Source organism: Megascapheus bottae, chromosome 7 (genome assembly GCF_031878675.1).
Source record: "Megascapheus bottae isolate mThoBot1 chromosome 7, mThoBot2.hap1, whole genome shotgun sequence".
Taxonomy (NCBI): Eukaryota; Metazoa; Chordata; class Mammalia; order Rodentia; family Geomyidae; genus Megascapheus; species Megascapheus bottae.
Window position 1 is genome coordinate 67,668,886 of NC_143515.1, and position 18,673 is coordinate 67,687,558.

Consider the following 18,673-nt stretch of genomic DNA (forward strand, 5'->3'; position numbering starts at 1 on the left):
AGACCTAAAGATACAAATAGAAGCCTGGTGGCTTCTGGTGACTTACGCCTGTAATCCTCAGGAGGCTGAGTCCTGGAGGATATCAGTTCAAAGCCAACCTGAGCCTAGTGATAGAGTGCTTGCCTAGCATGCATAAAGACCCAGGTTCTATTCCTCAGTCCCACATACTCAGAAAAAGCCAGAAATGGCACTGTGGCTCAAGTGGCAGAGCGCTAGCCTTGAGCAGAAAGTGTCCAAGGACAGTGCCCAAGCCTGGAGTTAAAGTCCTAGGACTGGCAAAAAAGGAAGGAAGGAAGGAAGGAAGGAAGGAAGGAAGGAAGGAAGGAAGGAAGGAAGAAAGAAAGAAAGAAAAAAAAGAAAGAAAGAAAGAAAGAAAGGAAGGAAGGAAGGAAGGAAGGAAGGAAATAAGGAAAAAAAAAAGCCAACCTGAGCAGAAAAGTCTGTGAAACTCTATCTCCAGTTAGCCTGCAAACAAAGCTGGACTAGAAAATGTGGCTCAGTGGTAGAGCAGCAACTATGGTTGAAAATTCTGAGGCTCTTGAGTTTAAGTCCTAGTACCAGCACACGCATGTGCATGTACACACACACACACACACACACATACATACACACACACACATACATACACACACACACACACACTGACGTGTCCAATTGACCCAGAAGCCTAAATGTTCCTAGCTTGTGGATTTGTATGTGTATGGATTCAGCTGTGGACTCAGGATATGAAAGTCACTTTTCCAAGTGTTGTTTAGCTGACTCTATCAGCCTAGACATTGTAAATGCCATCGAAAAAGTCTCTGCTCACTGGGCATGATGGTGTATGCCTGCAATTTCAGTACCTAGGTAGAGATAGGAAGGTCGTATGTTTGAGACCAGCCTGAGCTATGTAGACAGACCGTAAAAGCCTGTCATTTCCCTCTCAGAGTCCATGGTCTGACCAGCACAATGCTAAAATTGGAATGCTGGGTAGTGGGTGTTATGGAAGGAGTCTGTCAGGTCAGTCTAGACAGGGGATGGGAGAAGAGCCCAGTAAAGGGGGCCCTAGGAATCAAGGCTGGAAAAGGGAGTCTGCTGAAAGGCTGATGGGAAGGTGGGCCAACTGTCTATGCAGCTGCTTTTACACCTGCTGCATGCAGTGCTGGCCCCCCGTGCAGAGAGGAGACACAGGCAATCCAGCCAGACCCTGGGAGTGTCTTGCACCAGGGTTAAGGAGCTGATTTCTATCTTCTTGCAGGTCCCCACAATCCCTTTGGGGAAGGGTTTAGCTCCACAGAGTGACATCATCAACCTTGCATTTTGGAGAGATTAGGGAGTCCCAGGGTCCCACATACCGTACCACCGAGGCACCAGCCAGATGGTGGGATCTGTCTGCGCCCTGAGTGATAGCTGCACATGTAGGAAGCAAGCTGGGATTTATACAAGGCAAAGAGAGGTCCTGGGAGGAGGGGTGGGCTTGCCAAGCTTCTGTGAAATGCTCTAGTCAGGATGTATGGAGCCAGGAGGAAGTGAGCAATCCACCAGTGACTGTCACATGTCACCTTTCAACCTATTACTTCACCTAATTCTTACACCACTGCTGTGGAGTAGATGTTATTGTCCCCATTTTATAGATGAGGAAAAGCAAGACTCGGATAGGTAATAGGTTGAAGTGAGTAGCAAGTCTAGATAAGAGCAGAAATCCCAATCAAACTTCCCCTTGCCAAACCCCTATATCTAAGTTCTGCCTCTCTGAAGGTCTGGATCATTCAGTTCCTTCCTTGACAGATGAGGAAACCATTCTGGACTCAAATCTGTTCCAGCTGCTCAGGTTACTGTGGATCCGATTCTTCTATTTCAGAGTATTAGGGATGCCTCCTTGCAGATTTGATCAGCATATTTTACATTCTTCCCCTCAGCCCATCAGCAAAGATACTGAGTAAAACAGGCCTCATGACAGATGCAAGAATGAAACACTTGACATGCCTCTTAGAGCAGCTGAGGGCACAGCCTGGGCCATCTGCTCACCCTGGTGGGCTGATAAGCCCCACACGAGCAGCAGAAACTGCAGGCTGGTCCATAGCAGAGCATCACCACCCACTTTGCCCTACACTTGTGCACCATCTTGGAAGAGCAAAACATTGGCAGAAGATAACCTGCTTCTGGGACATGTGGAAAGGGCAGGGGCCAATCCTGGGTGTGGATCTGATCTGGTCTTTCATAGAGACTAGGAGGCCTAGACTTACTTTACCTTGTGCTGGGAACAAGACCAAGGCCTGACACCTAGCCGTGAGGTGCCCCCCACATGCTTGGAAACTGGCATCAGGAGGTCTGTCTGGGTGATCCAGAATTGAACCCTATGAGGAAGAAAGTAAGTGCCTAGAGCACCCCTGGACGGCATGTACAAGGGCAGGAAAGGAGCTAATGGCTACCTTTGTGAAATGGAGCCGCCTGTCAGAGACCCCGGAGGCCTTTTCAACAAGCCTATGGGAGCCTGGCTTTGTCTGTCCTGAAATGTCAAGTGCCTTTGTTTTCAGGTCATTGCCTTATAGTGGGTCTGGGTTTTGTTGTTGTTTGTGCTGCTAGTCCTGAGACTTGAACTGAAGGCCTGGAAACTGCCCCTTTTTTATTCAAGGCTAGTGCTCTACCATTTGAGCCACAGCTTTACTTCTAGATTTTTGCTGGTTTAATGGAAATAAGAATCTTACAGACTTTGCTGCCCAGGCTGGTTTCGAATTATAATCCTCAGATCTCAGATCTCAGCCACTAGTCGCCTGGCTGTGACTTGTCGTTTCTTTTTGCTGACTAGAGGACCTGAGTGTTCTTCCCATGTCTGGTGAATAAAAGCTAGGAAATCAAATAAACCATTTATTATAGATGTCTTTAGAATAAATGAAGTTTGTCAAGTAATTCAAATCCCAGAATTGTGGAGCAGATAGATTCTTCCAGAATCTACCTGAAGCTCTGGTGAATCATCTGTAAACAAAACAGCTGAAGGGACCAACCATTTGTCACCTGAGAGATCTGAGAAGCAGGCAGAATGGACAACTCTCTAATGCACTATGACCCTTTTAGAAGCCCACCTGGTCCCTACAGTACCCAGTTAGCAGTGGCAGAATCTGGCCTAAAGCACCCCCCCCCCCCATCCTAAGATTCACTCGTCTTTACTGGTCCTATTGCAACTTTCCCACGCTGAACTGCCCTGGCACTGTTTCTCCTCCATGTGATGCAAATGAGCTCCCCCCCACCCCGTGGGGTGTCTGTGGGATCTCTGATCTCTGGAGAGCTCAAGCCAGTAGTCTGGCCTCCCGGTCACCCAAAGCTGGGTCTTCTAGTCCCCAGGGTGCTCTTCTGACTTGCCTGCTGTCCTGAGGCCTTTCGGTCCTCACTGAGCTTCTGCTGTGCTTTCCTGGTTGAAATGAGTCTCCAGGATCTCTGGCCCCAGGGCCAGCCTCCACCACAGACAGCACAGAGCTCCCCGACCCCTGGCTTCCTTTTTGGCGGGCCTCCTAAAGGGGTCCTCTCCAGACCTCCTCTAGCCCTTCCCAAAGGCACTCATGATGACACTTGGCCAGATCTCTGTCCTGGACCTCATTGTATCCAGATGACTTTGGACTGTTGGGTAGAAGCTCTCTCCTTCTGCCTCTCACAGTAACCTCTTCCATGCTTCTGACTGGTCTTGTATCCTTTGTCAGCATTGTCTTCTTCAGCATGGCCACCACTGCCACTGGGTGCCAAGACTCTGCCCCTCTGTTATCTTCACCTTACCTCTCTTGAGGCATCTAGTGCTTGAGTTGCCATTGCCTCCTCACAGACACACCTTAAATGGGTGGAAGCATGAGTAGACAGTGATGCTCTTCTTGCTCTGACATCTTCTATTGGTCACATTCACTTTCATTTGTGTGTCCCCCCCATCACCTGACAATTAGTGTGGCAAACCACAAGCTATTTTGAAATCACAGAAAATGAAAGTTGAGTGGGCTGTGGAGGGCCATCTCAGCTGAATCTCCAGGAAGCCTGATCGCTCTCCCCTTCTCCAGCCATGGTGCCAGCATCTCTTGGTCCCTCTCTCTGGGAGAGCCATGAAGCCATGTTCTGCTCCTGACATCATAGAGAACATGACACGTGACGCAGCTTGCTGTCCTTCTGTTGGTTCAAGGCTCCTCTCTCCTTCCCCAGCTTGGTTTCTGCCAGTAATTAGTCATGCTGAAGCCTGCTGAGTCAGAAGGGCCTTGTGAGTGGTTTGTGGCCAGATTGGAGTGGTGAGGCAGGACTTTCTAGGCATATATCTCTGGGCCCCAGGAGACAAGCCCAGAGGACCAGACCCTGCACATGTTCTGGTCCAGAGCTCAGTGAGTGAGAAGGACCAGAAGGGAACAGGGTGTGGTCCCTGAGCTGCTCCTGTGGGGCATTGGCGTGTGCAGTGCCACACAGCCCAGGCTGCAGCCCAGGGATGTTTACAGGAGAGTCCTGCATTTTGTACAATAGTCTCCATTTCAAATATTGCATGTGTTTTAAGCAGGCATCATGAAATCCAACATTTCTTTTCATGTGATCTTATTATGTTCAATAAAAAAATTATTAAATAGCTTGCTCATTGGATGTACTCGGGTATGATGTTTTTATGTAAATGAACTCAGAAACAAATCCTTCATCAGAGCCAGTGTTATGCTCTCGAAGTTGAAAACAAACATAATCACCAGGGGGGCTTGACACCTTCTGCTGGGGCAGTAGGGGCTCCCCAAAGCCCTCCAGGCTGTATTTAGATGGGGCTCTGGGAGGTGGCTCCAGCTGTGCCAACCAGGAAGGGAGTGACAATCCTCCTGGGGGAGGGGACAGTGCTGGAAGTAAGGCTGTCATGGAGGTAGACCGGGAGGAGGCCTGGAACCAGGTGCCTCTTGGGTCAGCTCTGGCTCACAGGCTGTGTCTGTGCCCACAGGAAGAAGAGCAGGAGGAACCGCGCGGCAAAGAGGAACGCCAGGAGCCCAGCGCCACGGCCCGGAAGGTGGGGAGGCCTGGCCGGAAGCGCAAGCACCCACCGGTGAGTGTCCTGCCTCTCACGTACCCCACAAATCCGCGTGACTTCACATGACAAAAGTGATATCACAGGATCCGGGGAGACAATAACACGAGCTGCCAAGCTCACTCCAGCTCCTCTGTCTGAACTACACACTTTTCCCCTGTTTTCCACATTAAGAACTCTGGCCCTCTGGGCCAGGAGACTTGGCAGATGGGTACTGTAGCTGAGATTTCAACCAGGCCTCTGACTCTCAGCCTCCTTTTAGAGGGGTCAGCAAGAGTGCCTGCCAGACTGCCCAGACTGGGCTAAGAGCACACTCTTCCCTCCCACAAACATACCACCTCTTGTAGAACCACACACCTGCCCTGGGCCTCAGCTCCCTGAGGCTGGGACACCTGCTCACAGAGGTGTCCCACTTGTAGAGGGCCAGGTGTTGGTGAAGTCCTGCAGGGGTGGCCAGCCCACAAGCTGGGGACTCCTGGGTCGACGCTGCTGAGCTCTAGGGTGAGCTCAGGGACAAGGCCGTAGGCCTCCTTGCTCCTGAACCTTGGAGACAGCTGGATCCTTTCTTTTAGCCCCTTCCAGCTGAGAATGGTAAACTTGGAATTAGAAGGTGAGGGGGAGCCAGTTGTAATTCAGTCCTCCAAGGAAATGTTCTCAGCGGGGCAGGGAGGCAAGGCTTTCTGCAGCAGAGGTAGGGCGGTGGGCTACAGGGGGGCTGGTATGCGCAGCTGCCCCTTCTGCCTGAAACCGTGGAGTCAGGAGTCCAAGTTAGACAACTTAACTGGTAAGAAATGTGAAACATTTTCAGATTAAAGCGAGCACAGATATTTCATGGCCTGGAATGAAAAATTCACAAGACAATGAACGGGACTTCAAAAGAATCTCTGGTCTGCAGCAGGCTACTCTGGCAGGAGATGGTAGGCAAGGGAGCCAAACTGGAGAGGAGAGGGACCCACATCGGACTCCATGTGCGCCCTCACCCTCCTAAGGCTGTGTAGCCCGGGCTCTGCAGAGCCAGCTCCCTTTCCCCTGATTTTGTTGCTGGGGACCAGAGCCACCACCTGTAGCAAATAAAGACTCGCTGACCCTTTGACACCAATTTGTAAGTCTCTTGAGTCAGAGGGAAGGCACTGCACTATGGGGGTGGGGAGAGAAGGTCTGTAGTCAGAGGAAAAGGGAAATGGCCAGCAGATGGCCAGTGAGAGAGAAGGAGGGCAAACACACCAAGAAGGGTGTGTTGGGGAGTGCAGCAGACCTGGGTGAGAATTTCAGCTCTGCAACTCACGGCTAACATGTGCTTGAGAAAAGCACAGCCTGAGCCTTTGGCTCCCTTTCTGCATCCTTAGAGGTAAGATGGATGCTGTATGGTTACAGTGAGATGGGTTCAGTCTCCACCACTGGGCCTACACCCGGTTACATTTTTCTTCTTAAGGAAGCATGGCAAACACAGTTTGGCAGAAGAAACACTGCCTGCCAGCTATGTGTCCTTGAGCCAGTTACTTAACATCTTGGATTCACTTCTTCATTGGTGAAAGAGGCCTGCTAGTATTACCTGCCTGCCTACCTCCTAGGGTGCTTTGCAAACTGGAAAATGCAGGACTGGCTAGCTAACGAACCCCGGCCTTTGTAGGGGTCCGGGCCACAGTCTGGGATTCAGGTGTTAGGGGTGAAGCCCAGCAGCAGCCTCTGGAAGCTCTGACAGGAGACACTGTATTCTGTGCAAGTTACACTCTGCGTGTGGTCTAAGGCCTTGTCCTCAGTGATGCCTACGGTTGCCTGGACTCTCAGGAGCACCCTGGGTAAAGAGTGCCTGGTATTAGGGAGGAAAGGGCCTGACAAAGATGGTGTCAGGGACACCCTACATGCTGCAAGGATGGAGAGGTGGCTCAGAGGAAGACAGCCAGCACAGCCCTTGATGGAACTCCTGCTGCATCTAAGGGCGGTCCATGGCCCCAGCCTGGGGTATCAATGGTGTCTGGCTGGACCCCGGCACTTGTAGGGCCAGCACTGGCCCTGCCCTCCCCTGTAAGAGCTCAGCTTGCTGGCAGGCACCCTCGGGGCTTGCTACAGCTGTGGCCCTGGGAACAGATGTACTGGGCAGCATTAACACAGCTGAATGCCATCCGGCAAAGATGGAGAGGGCAGAGAGCTTTGCCTCCATTCTAACAGGTATATCAGGAGGAGCACAGGGGAAGTGACACTGGCAGGAGGCAGTACTTCCCTTGTGCAAATGACATGGTTGACATTGGACAGAAGGGCCAAGGTACACCACCTGTTCCTACTGGCTCCAAAGCCACGAAATCTTTGGTTCCCTCCTCCCCTTTCCCAAGCCTGTCCTTGCCTTCCTCAGGTGTTTGCCCAGGGGTACTGCCCCACTGCCTCTGGTGCACCCTCCCTGAAACCAGGCTCCACCAGCTACCACCCAGAGGTCCAAGCATATGTGCTCACTAGAAGTCCCCATCTCTTTCTTTCCTTCCCTGAGGGGCAGCAGAAACTTCCAGTCTGGCGTGCCAGAGAGAAGAGGCCACTCGGTCTCACTAATTACCTGGCGTACCTCTGTCTATCTAAGAACTCCCTTTCTTAGGAGACAGTATCCAGAACATTCTATCTGGCATTACCATCTGATCTCTCCATTCTCCATACCAATTCCCAGTATCACCTCTGAGTTATAAAACTCTATCTCTTCATGGTCCTGAACATGCCAAGCTCCTCTCATCTGCTGCCTTCCCTGCCCTCTACTTGCCCCAGAGCCATGACACTTCAAAGCATCTTGAAAATAAAGACCTGTTCAGGATCACCCATTTGGCCTCTCCCTAATCTGTTTGTAGAATCAATATAATTGAATTACTGAAGAATCAAAGACAAGTAACAAGCCTAGACCACAAGCATTAAAAAAATAGTGACGGTAACTAACTAGTCTGCATAGAACTTGAGAATTCATGTATTTCTTTGGTGTTGGGGATGAAACCTTGAGCTTAGGTCATGCTCAGCAAGCACTCCACCTTCAGTCTTAGGAGTTTATCAATTGGATATTTTCCCACATCCATAATGGTTTTGATTTTCATCTCACTGTATAGAGAAATGTATTTTATTGTGTGTGTGTGTGTGTGTGTGTGTGTGTGTGTGTGTGTGTGTGTGCGCACTCACCAGCCCAGTACTGGGGTTTAAACTTGGCCTGGGCAAGACACACTCTTCACATTTTTTTTTCTTTTAACCACTGAGCCATGCCTCCACTTCTTGCTTTATGCTGGATAACTTTGAAGAAAACAAAACAAAACAAAACAAAAACATCTTAAGGACTTTCCTACCCAGGCCAGATTCAAACCTTGATCCTCAGATCTCACCCTCCTGAGTAGGGTTACAAGTGTGAGCCACTGGCATCTGGCTGGAGAGAGAATTTTAAAATCCAGGGGTTGGGAACGTGGCTTAGTAGTATAGTGCATGCCTAGCAAAGCTGAAAGTGGCACTGTGGCTCAAGTGGTAGAGCTTAGGAACAGTGCCCAGGCCCCGAATTTAAGCCCCAGGACTGGTGCACACACACACACACACACACACACACACACACACACTCCAAAATCAAAACCTGGCCTTGCATCCCAGTTTGCAAAGCAGGCGTAAGAAGCATCCTGTCTGTTCACTCCTTTTGACTCTTGATACCATTCTTTTTGCATAACCACTGCAGGGAGTCACTTGCCCACCCCCCCCCACACACACACTGAGACCTGAATAGAGGTTATTTGTGTGGTGTTATTGCTCTTGGAGATCTGTTACAAACAGACATGAAGCTGGTAGATAGATCTTCAGTCTGACCATTTCCACAATCAGAGGAAGAAGAAACTCCAAGGCTCAGAGTGAATTCAACTTTGAAGCCATGGTGCTCTCTCCTCCTTACCAGGCAGCCACCTGCTCTGGCTGACCTGGTACTCAAAGACTCTTAGAAGGCAGGACGGTTTGAAAAAGTGTATAAACCATTCCAAAAAACATTCAAAGAAATAGAACTGAGGGAGGCTGTTGACCCCACACAGCAGAGAGCCCAAGTGGGAAGGGCTGTGTAGCCTGAGGACCGGGGGGAGAGGGGGGTGGGCCTGCTTAATACCAGGCAATGACCTGTTTTTACTGCACCACTGGCTAGAACCAGGATGCGGCCAGCAACAGGAAACAGGAAGCCAGCTGCAGAGCTGGGCGGGACTTCGAAGGGTGGCCAGTGCCTGTGGAGAGAGCAGGGGACCAGCGCGGGAGGCTGAGCCTGTCTGTGTGTTAGAGGGGAAAACAGGTCATCTTCCTGTTCCCCAGGTCCTGAGGATGGTGCAGGGTGACAAATGAGGCTGTCTGAGACTGGTTCCTGCTGGTCACAAGCCCAGACAGCTTGGCAAAGGCTTTTGTCCTTTGTGGGTGGGTCCAGCTGGGACATTTAGGAGAGGGAGTCTGCCTTTGCCCACCAGGACAGGGGGACTGGGTGGGTGGGGGAGTCGTGACCTGTCTTGTAGGATCCCTTATCATGTTTACTAACCATTCACATTTATTCATTGAGGGTTTATACCCACCAACTTCCTCCAGGGTTATTTTTGCTTAGTGGGAGCATTCTGAGGTCACCTCTTGCTAAGAATAACCCAGAAAGGGCGGGAGGAGGAGGAAGGGGCTGGAGCTGGCACTGAGCTCAGTTCATCCACGCCGGGGCTCCCTGCTGCACAGCTGTGCTCTTGCACTGCCAGAGAATGGGACAGGGCACAACTGCTTCACTTAGGGCAAAGGGTATACACTGAGGGACCCAGGCACCCCATAGGAGGCCACTGAGCCCCAATAATCAGCGGGTATACTTTATCTCCACCACTAGGTTTTTGTATTGTGGATTTTCTGGCCTAAAGAATCACTTGATGCATCTCCAAGTTCGGGGTGCTTAGAGCCCTTGTCTCCAGATCAGAACGCTCCTGCACCAGCCTGCCGAACCATAACTGAGTGCACTCTTGACTTCCAGTGCAGAACTTTCTGAGACAAGTTCTCCCATTCCAGTGCTTCAGCCCCTGGTCCCCTGTGGTGGCTTGCCTTCCTGTGAGCCTGTGCTGGAACCCCGGTGGTGCTCTGCTGTGGGAAGGTGTGAGGAAAAATAGGATGCTGTTTTGTGATGCTACTCTTGTGGTTCTGGTCTCTGGGCTCTCTTAGCTTTTGCCTGTAGTTCCCCAGCTGGAGCCATCAAGTCAGTACCAGGGGTGTCCACTGTGGAAGGCCCTGCTCAGTGGTATGGACTTGAAGAGCTGTGGATTTCCTAGAGAAGACATGTGGGTGGATGTGGAGCTTGACTCTGAAGAAGGAGTAGCCCTGGGGAAAGTGAGCAGCAGGAGGAGAAGGATGCAGCTGGGGCAAGAATGTTTGGAGGGGGTAGGGAAGGCAGGGCCTGTGAGCAGAGGCCTGGCTGCCATGTGGAGTAAGTACACTTTCATTTTTAAATGGGGCCCAATCTGGATTAGAGAGGTAGCTTGCAGATAGCCGGAGGAATCTTCCTATTTATTTATTTTAAGACAGTCTTGCTGTGTAGTCCAGGCTGGCCTTGAACTCACAATCCTTCTGCTTTGGCTTCCCAAATTGCTTGGATTACAGGTGTGTACAGGATGCCTGGCAGCTTTGGTGCTTTATCTTTTGGAGTTGTGTGTTTATCTAGAAGATGTGATAGTGTGGAGGGGTGGTAGTGCCCCGTGGGGAACTTACAGACTTTCACCCTGGGGTGTGAGCCAGTGCCTGGAGATGGGCTGGAAGGAAGGAAAGTAGATAGGTCCAGAAACCAGCCCCAAGGCCTTGAGGGAGTCATTGTGAGACGAGAGAAATGGCAGGGCTGGCTGCTGTCCCCTGGTGATTAGGAAAGGAAGGGATAAAAGGATATGCCACAGGCCCCAGTGTGAAAACAGGGATGTGACACAACGGGGATGCATCAGTACAATTTTCAGAGGCTGAGGCTTCTGAAGAGAGCAGACAGAGGTCACTGTGGATGGCTGACTTTAGGGCTGGGTCAGAGGTGGCTCCATGGTAGAGTGCTGCCAAGTGTGGAACTTGAGTTCCATCTCCACGGCTGCCAAACTGCAAATTATATCACTGGTTTCTTTTTCCTTCCTTCCCTCCTTCCTTCTCTCCCTCCTTCCTTCCCTCCCCCCTTCCTTCTCCTTTCTTTCTTTCTTTCTTTCTTTCTTTCTTTCTTTCTTTCTTTCTTTCCTTCCTTCCTTCCTTCCTTCTTTCCTTTCCTTTTTTTCTTTTTTTTTTTTTGCCAGTCCTGGGCTTGGGCTCAGGGCCTGAGCACTGTCCTTGGACTTTCTCAAGGCTAGAACTCTACCACCTGAGCCTCAGCACCACTTCCAGCTTTTTTCTATGTATGTGGTACCGAGGAATCGAACCCGGGTCTTCATGCATGCTAGGCAAGCATTCTACCACTAGGCCAAACTCCCGGCCCTCCTTTTTTTCTTTTTTAGCAGAGTCTTACTATGAAGCCTAAACTGTTCTGAAACTTTCTTCCTGCCTCAACTTCTGGAGTGCTGGCATTACAGGTGTGTGACACCAGCTCTAGCTAGCTAGTCATACCGGGCAGCATTCAAGTGAAATCTCAGAGTCACCATTTTGTTTTTCAGAAAACAAAATGCCTATCTGTGCCCCTCTCTGACTTTCACCTGCGTCACATACCCACAAGTCCCTGCCACCTTGACCTCCCATAGGCTCAGTGGCACCTGCCTCTCCTGCTGAGCAGGCTCTGGCCAGCCCACACGTTCAGCGAGCATCATTGACCCTTGGTTTCCTTTCCTCAGCCAACCTGGAGAGTCGTGTGCATTTCAGCTCTCCTGCCCCAGGAAAGACATCAGTGAGCTGGAAAAGCTCCAGAGAAGGGCAGCTAACCTGATCAAGGGGAAGGCCAGGCTGCCAAATGAGGGCAGACTAAAGAGATTATGTCTCTCCCGTCTGCAGGGACAGAGCTGAATGAGCTCAGCCAGGATGTGATGGAGGCCTTGAAATCCCACTGGGTGGGGCAGGATAAGAAACTACTGAGGGATGGAAGGACAGCCCTTAGACACAGAGAAGAAAGCGCCGTTTTCCATGGGGCAGTTCCCTTCTTCCCAAACCTGTCACCCTCCCATGGTGGAGATGGGAAATTGAAATGGCTTCAAAAGCCAAGCACCGATGTCTCACACCTGTAATCCTAGCTACAAAAAAGGCTGAGATATGAACATCTCATTTTGAACCAGCCTAGGCAGAAAAGTCCATGTGACTCTTTATCACCAATAAACTGCTCAGGAAAAGCTAGAAGTGGCTGGGAATGTGGCTTAGTGGTGGTACTTACCTAGCATGCATGAAGCCCTGGGTTTGATTCCTCAGTACCACATAAACAGAAAAAGCTGGAAGTGACCTTGTGGTTCAGGTGGTAGAGTGCTAGCCTTGAGCAGAAGAAGCTCAAGGACAGAGCCCAGGCCCTGAGTTCAAGCCTCAGGCCCAACACCATTCCCCCCCCCCAAAAAAAAAAAAAGCTTCAAAAGAGACTTAGAGACTTGGATCTCCTGTGTAAGTGGCTTTCAAATAGAGCCTCTGGCTTGCCTTGGAACCCTTTGAGGTTGACTTCAAAGAGCACAGCCAGGCCTTCTTCCAGGTGGACAGGTGTCCCCACGGGAGATGATCAGCAGTGGGTCGGCCACTCACTGGGCATGTTTGTTCTTGCCTCCTTTGCCTGGCTGGGACTTGGCTGAGCCTGAAGGATTTCCCTCCCTCCCCCATGGTAGAGAAAGAATTCTCTAGAGAAGAGGAGGAAGGTAGCTCCATAATGAAGACAGTAGGGAGTGTGGAGGGAGAGGGGATCAGGGGTACCCAGGGTTCTGGAGTGGCCTTTGGTCGCTGGTCCCACTGTCCTTGACCCAACTGCTGGCCCTTTTAGCTCTCCCTCTGGGGAAAAGGAAACAGGAAGATCCTTGTCAGCGTCTTAGTTGCAAAGCCTTGGAAGGTTGACTCCATTTGCTCCAGGAAGGCTAGGCGGAGGACCTTGGGGGACCTGTCTTAGGGGCGGGCATGGAGCCGGCTGCTCTGGCTCTCCCTGCTGCCACAAGCTACTTCCTGCTCTCTGGCAGAGAGTTGCCAGGGGAAGGGGGCTGCAGGAAGGGCTGGGGACCGGCAGTCATGGCCCAGTGCCAGGACTTTGGGGGCAGGGCTGCCCTGCTAGTGCTCGGACATTTTGGCTGTTTCCTGAAACTAGAGGCAACCTGGAAAAATCCAGACTGGGTGGGGGGTGAGGGGCCTGCAGGATGAGAGACCTGAGAGAGTGAGGAGCGGCAGGGGGAGCAGAGGGCAACTTGGTATATTTTTATTTCCGTTGCTCCTGGCATCCATGCGAACCTTTGCCCCCACTGAGGCAGTTGGTGTGTGTTTGCCAGGCTGGGGTGAACCCCTTGTGTGTCTGTGCATGTGTGACTGTGTCAAGGGCCCATGCTGGCTAGATGCCAGGGTTCCCGGATGGCTGAACCCTGCCAAGGCCTTAAAGGCACAATAACAGGCCTAGAGAAGGCAGGAGGAGCTCCTGTGGCCCCAGGCAGCGGAGGAGGGGGAGAGGCACTGTGGGCCTCCCCTCCCCCTTGGGCCCTGCCTGAGTGAGCACTGAGCCCCAGGCACCTGGGCCCCACCTCCCTTACCACAGAGCCTCACATCTTGTGTGCCTGGTTTTGGGCTTTTGTGTGTAAACATAACAGCAATAGAGGAACTCAAAATCACACACACACACACACACACACACACACACACACACACGCACACACACACACACGCTGCTCCCACTGCCAGGGTGAACCCTTTGTCCTGCCTTGGAGGGTGGGCTCCTGAGTTTTGCTGGGAGACTGAGATGTGGAGCCGGGGGCTGGCTTGGCAGAAGGCTCCTTCTGTGGCTTTTTCTTGGGTGGGAAGCTGCCCTCTTGTGCACACAGTGCCTGCTTTCCTTCTGGGAAGGATGGGGTTTGCTAGGGCTCTCCTACCTCACCCTAGAAAGAGGGTTGGGTGTCACATGCCCTCCAGTGCCCTGGTCAGCTCGAAGCTTGGCTGAGGAGGACATGAGCTAAGACTAGCCTTCGGGCCTGTGTCCTCAGAAGAGTGAGAACAACACGCCGCCTCAGGTTGTTGGGATAATTCAGTTTATTTATTTTATAAGCATATGGATGCCAGGTCTTGTGCCTGGTTCTAGAGAGCCATACATGGACAAAAAGAAAGAGATAAATAAGGCAGAGCTTGCAGTCTAGGAGGGAGAGAGCCAATAAGCGCAAATAATTAGGTTCAGTGTGGTGAGCTGAGGTAATAAGACAGGGTGAGAAGTGCTGTAAACAAGTGTGGTGTGCTGTGGCTTCTATGGAAGACTAGCCCATCCTTCAGGGCCAGGCCAGGCCAGCCAGCAGCTGTCCACACCTGCTAGTTCCATGCTAGGGGCTGAGGGAGGGAAGGCCCTGGTAGGTGTGTGTGTGTGAACGCACACACGCACCAATAACTGGAGCTTAAATTCAAGGTTTTGACAATACCCCTGAGTTTTTCTGCTCAAGGCTGGAGTGCCACTTTTTAATGGGTTAATTAGAGATAAGAGTCTCACAGAGGCTTGGGCTGGGAGTTTGGCCTAGTGGTGGAGTGCTTGCCTAGCATGCATGAAGACCTGGGTTCGATTCTTCAGTACCACATACATAGAAAAAGCCAGAAGTGGTGCTGTGGCTCAATTGATAGAGCCCTAGCCTTGAGAAAGCCCAAGGACAGTGCTCAGGCCCTGAGTTAAACCCTAGAACTGGCAAAAAAAAAAAAAGCAGTCCCTGGCCATATCCTAGTCTCGGCTCAGGGTTGTGTGCAGGTTTCCTGTAACTCTAGGGTGTATGGTAGGCTGTACAACAGTGTTCTTGGCCTCAAGCCACTAGATACCAGTGGCATTGCCTGATTAACAAACAAAAATGTCTCCAGACATATAGCCAAATGTCCTGGGGGGGGGATGACAAGGTGTCCCCACCCAGGACCCCCTAGTGTGCTGTGCTCAGGATGTGCTGCTCACAGGAGATGCTGAGGAGGAAGAGGAATGGTGGGCAGGGCGGGAGCAGCGGGCAGCTGTCCTGGAGCAGAAATGAGGAAGGCAGAAGGCAGTGACCTGTGAGGAAGCCTGAAGCTGGTAGGTGGAATTCAAAGACCTGGAATGAGGCTTGCAGGTGGCAGCAGGGCCTGGCTTCATGACCTCCTGTGGCCCCACACAGCCCAGCGGAAGGAGAAGAGATGGCACTGGCTGCTGCTGTTCTCTTTCTCAAGCTTCTATCTCCAGCTGTTGCCAGCACCTTCTGAGGTGGCCAGAGGTGAAAGGAGGAATGTGTGTGTCTCAGGAGTGTGTGTTTACTTCCATGGCACTGTCAAAATAAAAGAAAACAAAAACAGCTGGTCCAACACACTCATCCCACATGGCAGCATGGCGGAAGCTTGCTCTGAGCTGTGAGCAGAGCGTTCACACATTTAACCTCGTCCTTCCCGAGAATGAACTCCCTGGGAACATCTATTTTTCTGCAGTGCCATGGATGGAATCCAGGACCTCGTGTATACTGTTCAAAGTACCACTGAGCCATCGCCCCCATTCTGGATCGAGAATATTTATTGAATACTGCCATATGCCCTGTTTCAGTGCTGAATTACATGGGATCAAGCAAGTCTCTGTGCTCTAGGAGTGACAAACTATCAGAATGATATAGAGCGGGGAGCTGCAGGGCAGCCAGGACAGCCACTAGGCCGGTGCAGAAGACTAAGTGTGAAACCCAGGATCTTCCCTCAGCTCCTCCCCAGAGATGGGACTATTGCTTTACCCCGTTGCCCTTCGACCTTGCTCCCCTCCCTCCTTCCTTCCCCCCCCTTCCTTCTCTGTTTTTTCTTGTAGGTAGATTTGTCCTGCTCAGTTACCTGGTGATCCTGGTGAACCCCAGGGAGGGAGGACCACTTACTAGAGGGGGTCTTTTTTTTGCCAGTCCTGGGGCTTGAACTCAGAGCCTGAGCACTGCCCTTGGGCTTTCCTCAAGGCTAGCACTCTGTCACTTGAGCCACAGCGCCACTTTGGCTTTTCTATGTTTGTGGTACCCAGGAATGGAACCTGGGTCTTCATGTATGCTAGGCAAGCACTCTACCACTAGGCCAAACCTCCTACCTCCTTTTTAATTTTTGGCAGTGCTAGGATTTGAATCCAGTTGTGCACTTGCTGAGTGGATGTTCTGCTTTACCTATGTTTTTGCTCTTTTTTTTTTTATTGTTGTTTTGTTTCCTCCAGTCCTGGGGCTTGAACTCAGGGCCTGGGCACTGTCCTTGAACATATTTTGCACAAGGCTAATGCTCTGCCACTTGAGCCACAGCACCACTTCCGGCCTTTTCTATGTATGTGGTACCTAGGAATCAAACCCAGGGCTTCGTGCATCTAATCAAGCACTCTACCACTAGGCCGCACACCGGGCCCCTGCTCTGGTTGTTTTTGAGATAGGGTCTCACTTTTTTGTTTCAGGCTCGCTTCCCCATCCTCATGTCTATGCTTCCCACTGCCCTGGTGTGACAAGCTGGAGCCACCACATCTAGCTTTGGGGGACGACCGTGGCAGGAATCATCATCTCCTCCTAATCCCTGAACTGTGGCTGATAGGGCTTGGCAGAGCCAGAGGTGGGCAGTGGAGGATGGAGATGGTTGGAGAGAGAGCTCGGTGTGGACCAGGGGGCATTCATCTGCAGAATGAACACGTGGGGCTTTCCCCATCCACCTCTCATCCACCCAGCATTCTGGCCTCCTCCTCTGAGAATGGTGTGTCCGAGATGAGACCTGAGTTCTAGTATGGCTTGGGTAGGAGCTTACTCAGTGGATAAAAGTGGTGGGGCCAGCTTCTGTCATGGCTGAGTCTCAGCACTGGAAAGCTGGCATTACCGAATCTCTATTCTTTGGAGCAGGCAATGAACAGGAAGCTGAGTCTAGGGTAAAAGGAAATGAGGGGGTCCCCAGATAGGAAGTGTCAGGGGACCCCAGCAGTTCTACAGGGAAGCAGGTGGCTAAAGGAAGACACAGTCACAGGGAGAGATTTCTTCTGACCATTCCCACCTCCCTGTAGTGTCATCTGCAGGACCTTGTGCCAGCTCAGGTGGCTACTGAGCAGCAGTGCACACCTCTCTCTCCCACAGAAGCAAGCCTTGTGGGGTGATGGATTCACACCAGTGAGGTACATTCTAGATCCCCAGATGGGCCATAGGGCTGAGGCTGAGGCAACAGCTGGTGAGCTTTGTGTCCCATTTTCATTTTCTATATCTGGTTGCTTTGGCCCACTGGTCTCCTTCCACCAGGCACTCCCTTTCTTGCCACTGCCCTTGAGCCCCACCTCTGAGGAGCGCAGGGGTGCGGCTTCCCTGGGAAAGCTGCTCTGCAAGGCTGCTCAGGTGGGAAGCCCTGCTAGGAGAGAAGAGGATCTGGAAGGATTTTCCAAGGTCCTTTGTCCTGTTCGCCATCCCTGATCTTCCTCACCAGATAGCAGTGGGCTCAGACTTCCAGTCCTGGACCTGCAGCGCACATGCAGCCTTGACAGTGTGGCTGTGCAAGGGGTTGGGGTGCCTCAGGCTGTGCTTGCAGTGCTGTCCAGTTCTCCCCATGCTCCCACCAGCAGGCCCTCAACCCCACCAGTGCATCCCAGGACTCTTGCCTTCTAGAGACCCACTGGTGTCAGGATCCGCACACGCCACAGTACTCGCTGCAGCAGCAAGAAAGTTGGCCCACATTCCCCATTGTCCAAATGAATCATGGGCATCACTTGGCAGGAGGCAGAGCCAGATGCAATAGTGTGAGGGATGCCCGCTCTGCTTGTTAGGGGAGAAGAAAAGAAAGTTGCAGAAGCTATGAGTAGCCTGCGATCCTTTTATAAAACACAATGTAGATATGGTGTGTGTGTGTGTGTGTGTGTGTGTGTGTGTGTGTGTGTATCTGTGTGGATGAACATGCCATATATGACTACAAAAAAGAAAGTCCAAAACAAACACTTGACAAACAGATATTAGTGATTTTTGGAGTAGTGTGTGATTTTGGAGTCAAGGGGTTGAAATAGCATTTTAATATTTGGTTGTGCAGTTTGAATTTTTAGAATATACCTAACTTTTTTCCCCATGGGGCTTTGAACTCTGAGACTGGGCACTGTCTTTGAGCTCTTTAGCTCAAGGCTAATGCTCTACCACTTTGAACCACAGCACCATTTTTGGTTTTTGGATAGTTAATTGGAGATAAGGATCTCCTGGACTTTTGTGCCTTGCTGGCTTTGAACTGTGATTCTCAGATCTCAGCCTCCTGAACAGCTAGGATTATAGCCATGAGCCACTGGTACCTGGCTCAAGTCTGACTTTCTGTTACTAATTGTTTATTTTAGCTAATACATAAAGACAAAATTGTATATATCAGTAGTTTACCACATGATGTTTGGGTATATGTAGACTATCCGATTAAACATATCTAGTATCTTTAAAAATTATCATTTTATGGTGAAAACATTCAAAATCCTTGCAGCTTTTTGAGCTATTCCATCCATCGTGATTACGTATACATAGCTGTGCTGTACCACAGAAGAACCCCTCCCTCATCCAACTTTTGTGGTAAGGAGAAGAGTGAGAGAAGGTCACCTCACCTTACAGACGGGATATCTTTTGTGAG

At 51.0% G+C, this 18,673-nt stretch overlaps 1 protein-coding gene across 2 annotated transcripts in view; it reads left to right on the forward strand.

Annotated features, from left to right (window-relative positions):
- Positions 1–18,673, forward strand: part of Dnmt3a (DNA methyltransferase 3 alpha) — a 98,079-nt gene that overhangs the window by 34,903 nt on the left and 44,503 nt on the right. For both annotated transcript variants that reach the window (XM_090337343.1, XM_090337344.1), the window contains exon 3: positions 4,919–5,020. In XM_090337343.1, coding sequence (XP_090193469.1) covers positions 4,919–5,020 — 102 coding nt within the window. The remainder of the gene's footprint in view (positions 1–4,918; positions 5,021–18,673) is intronic.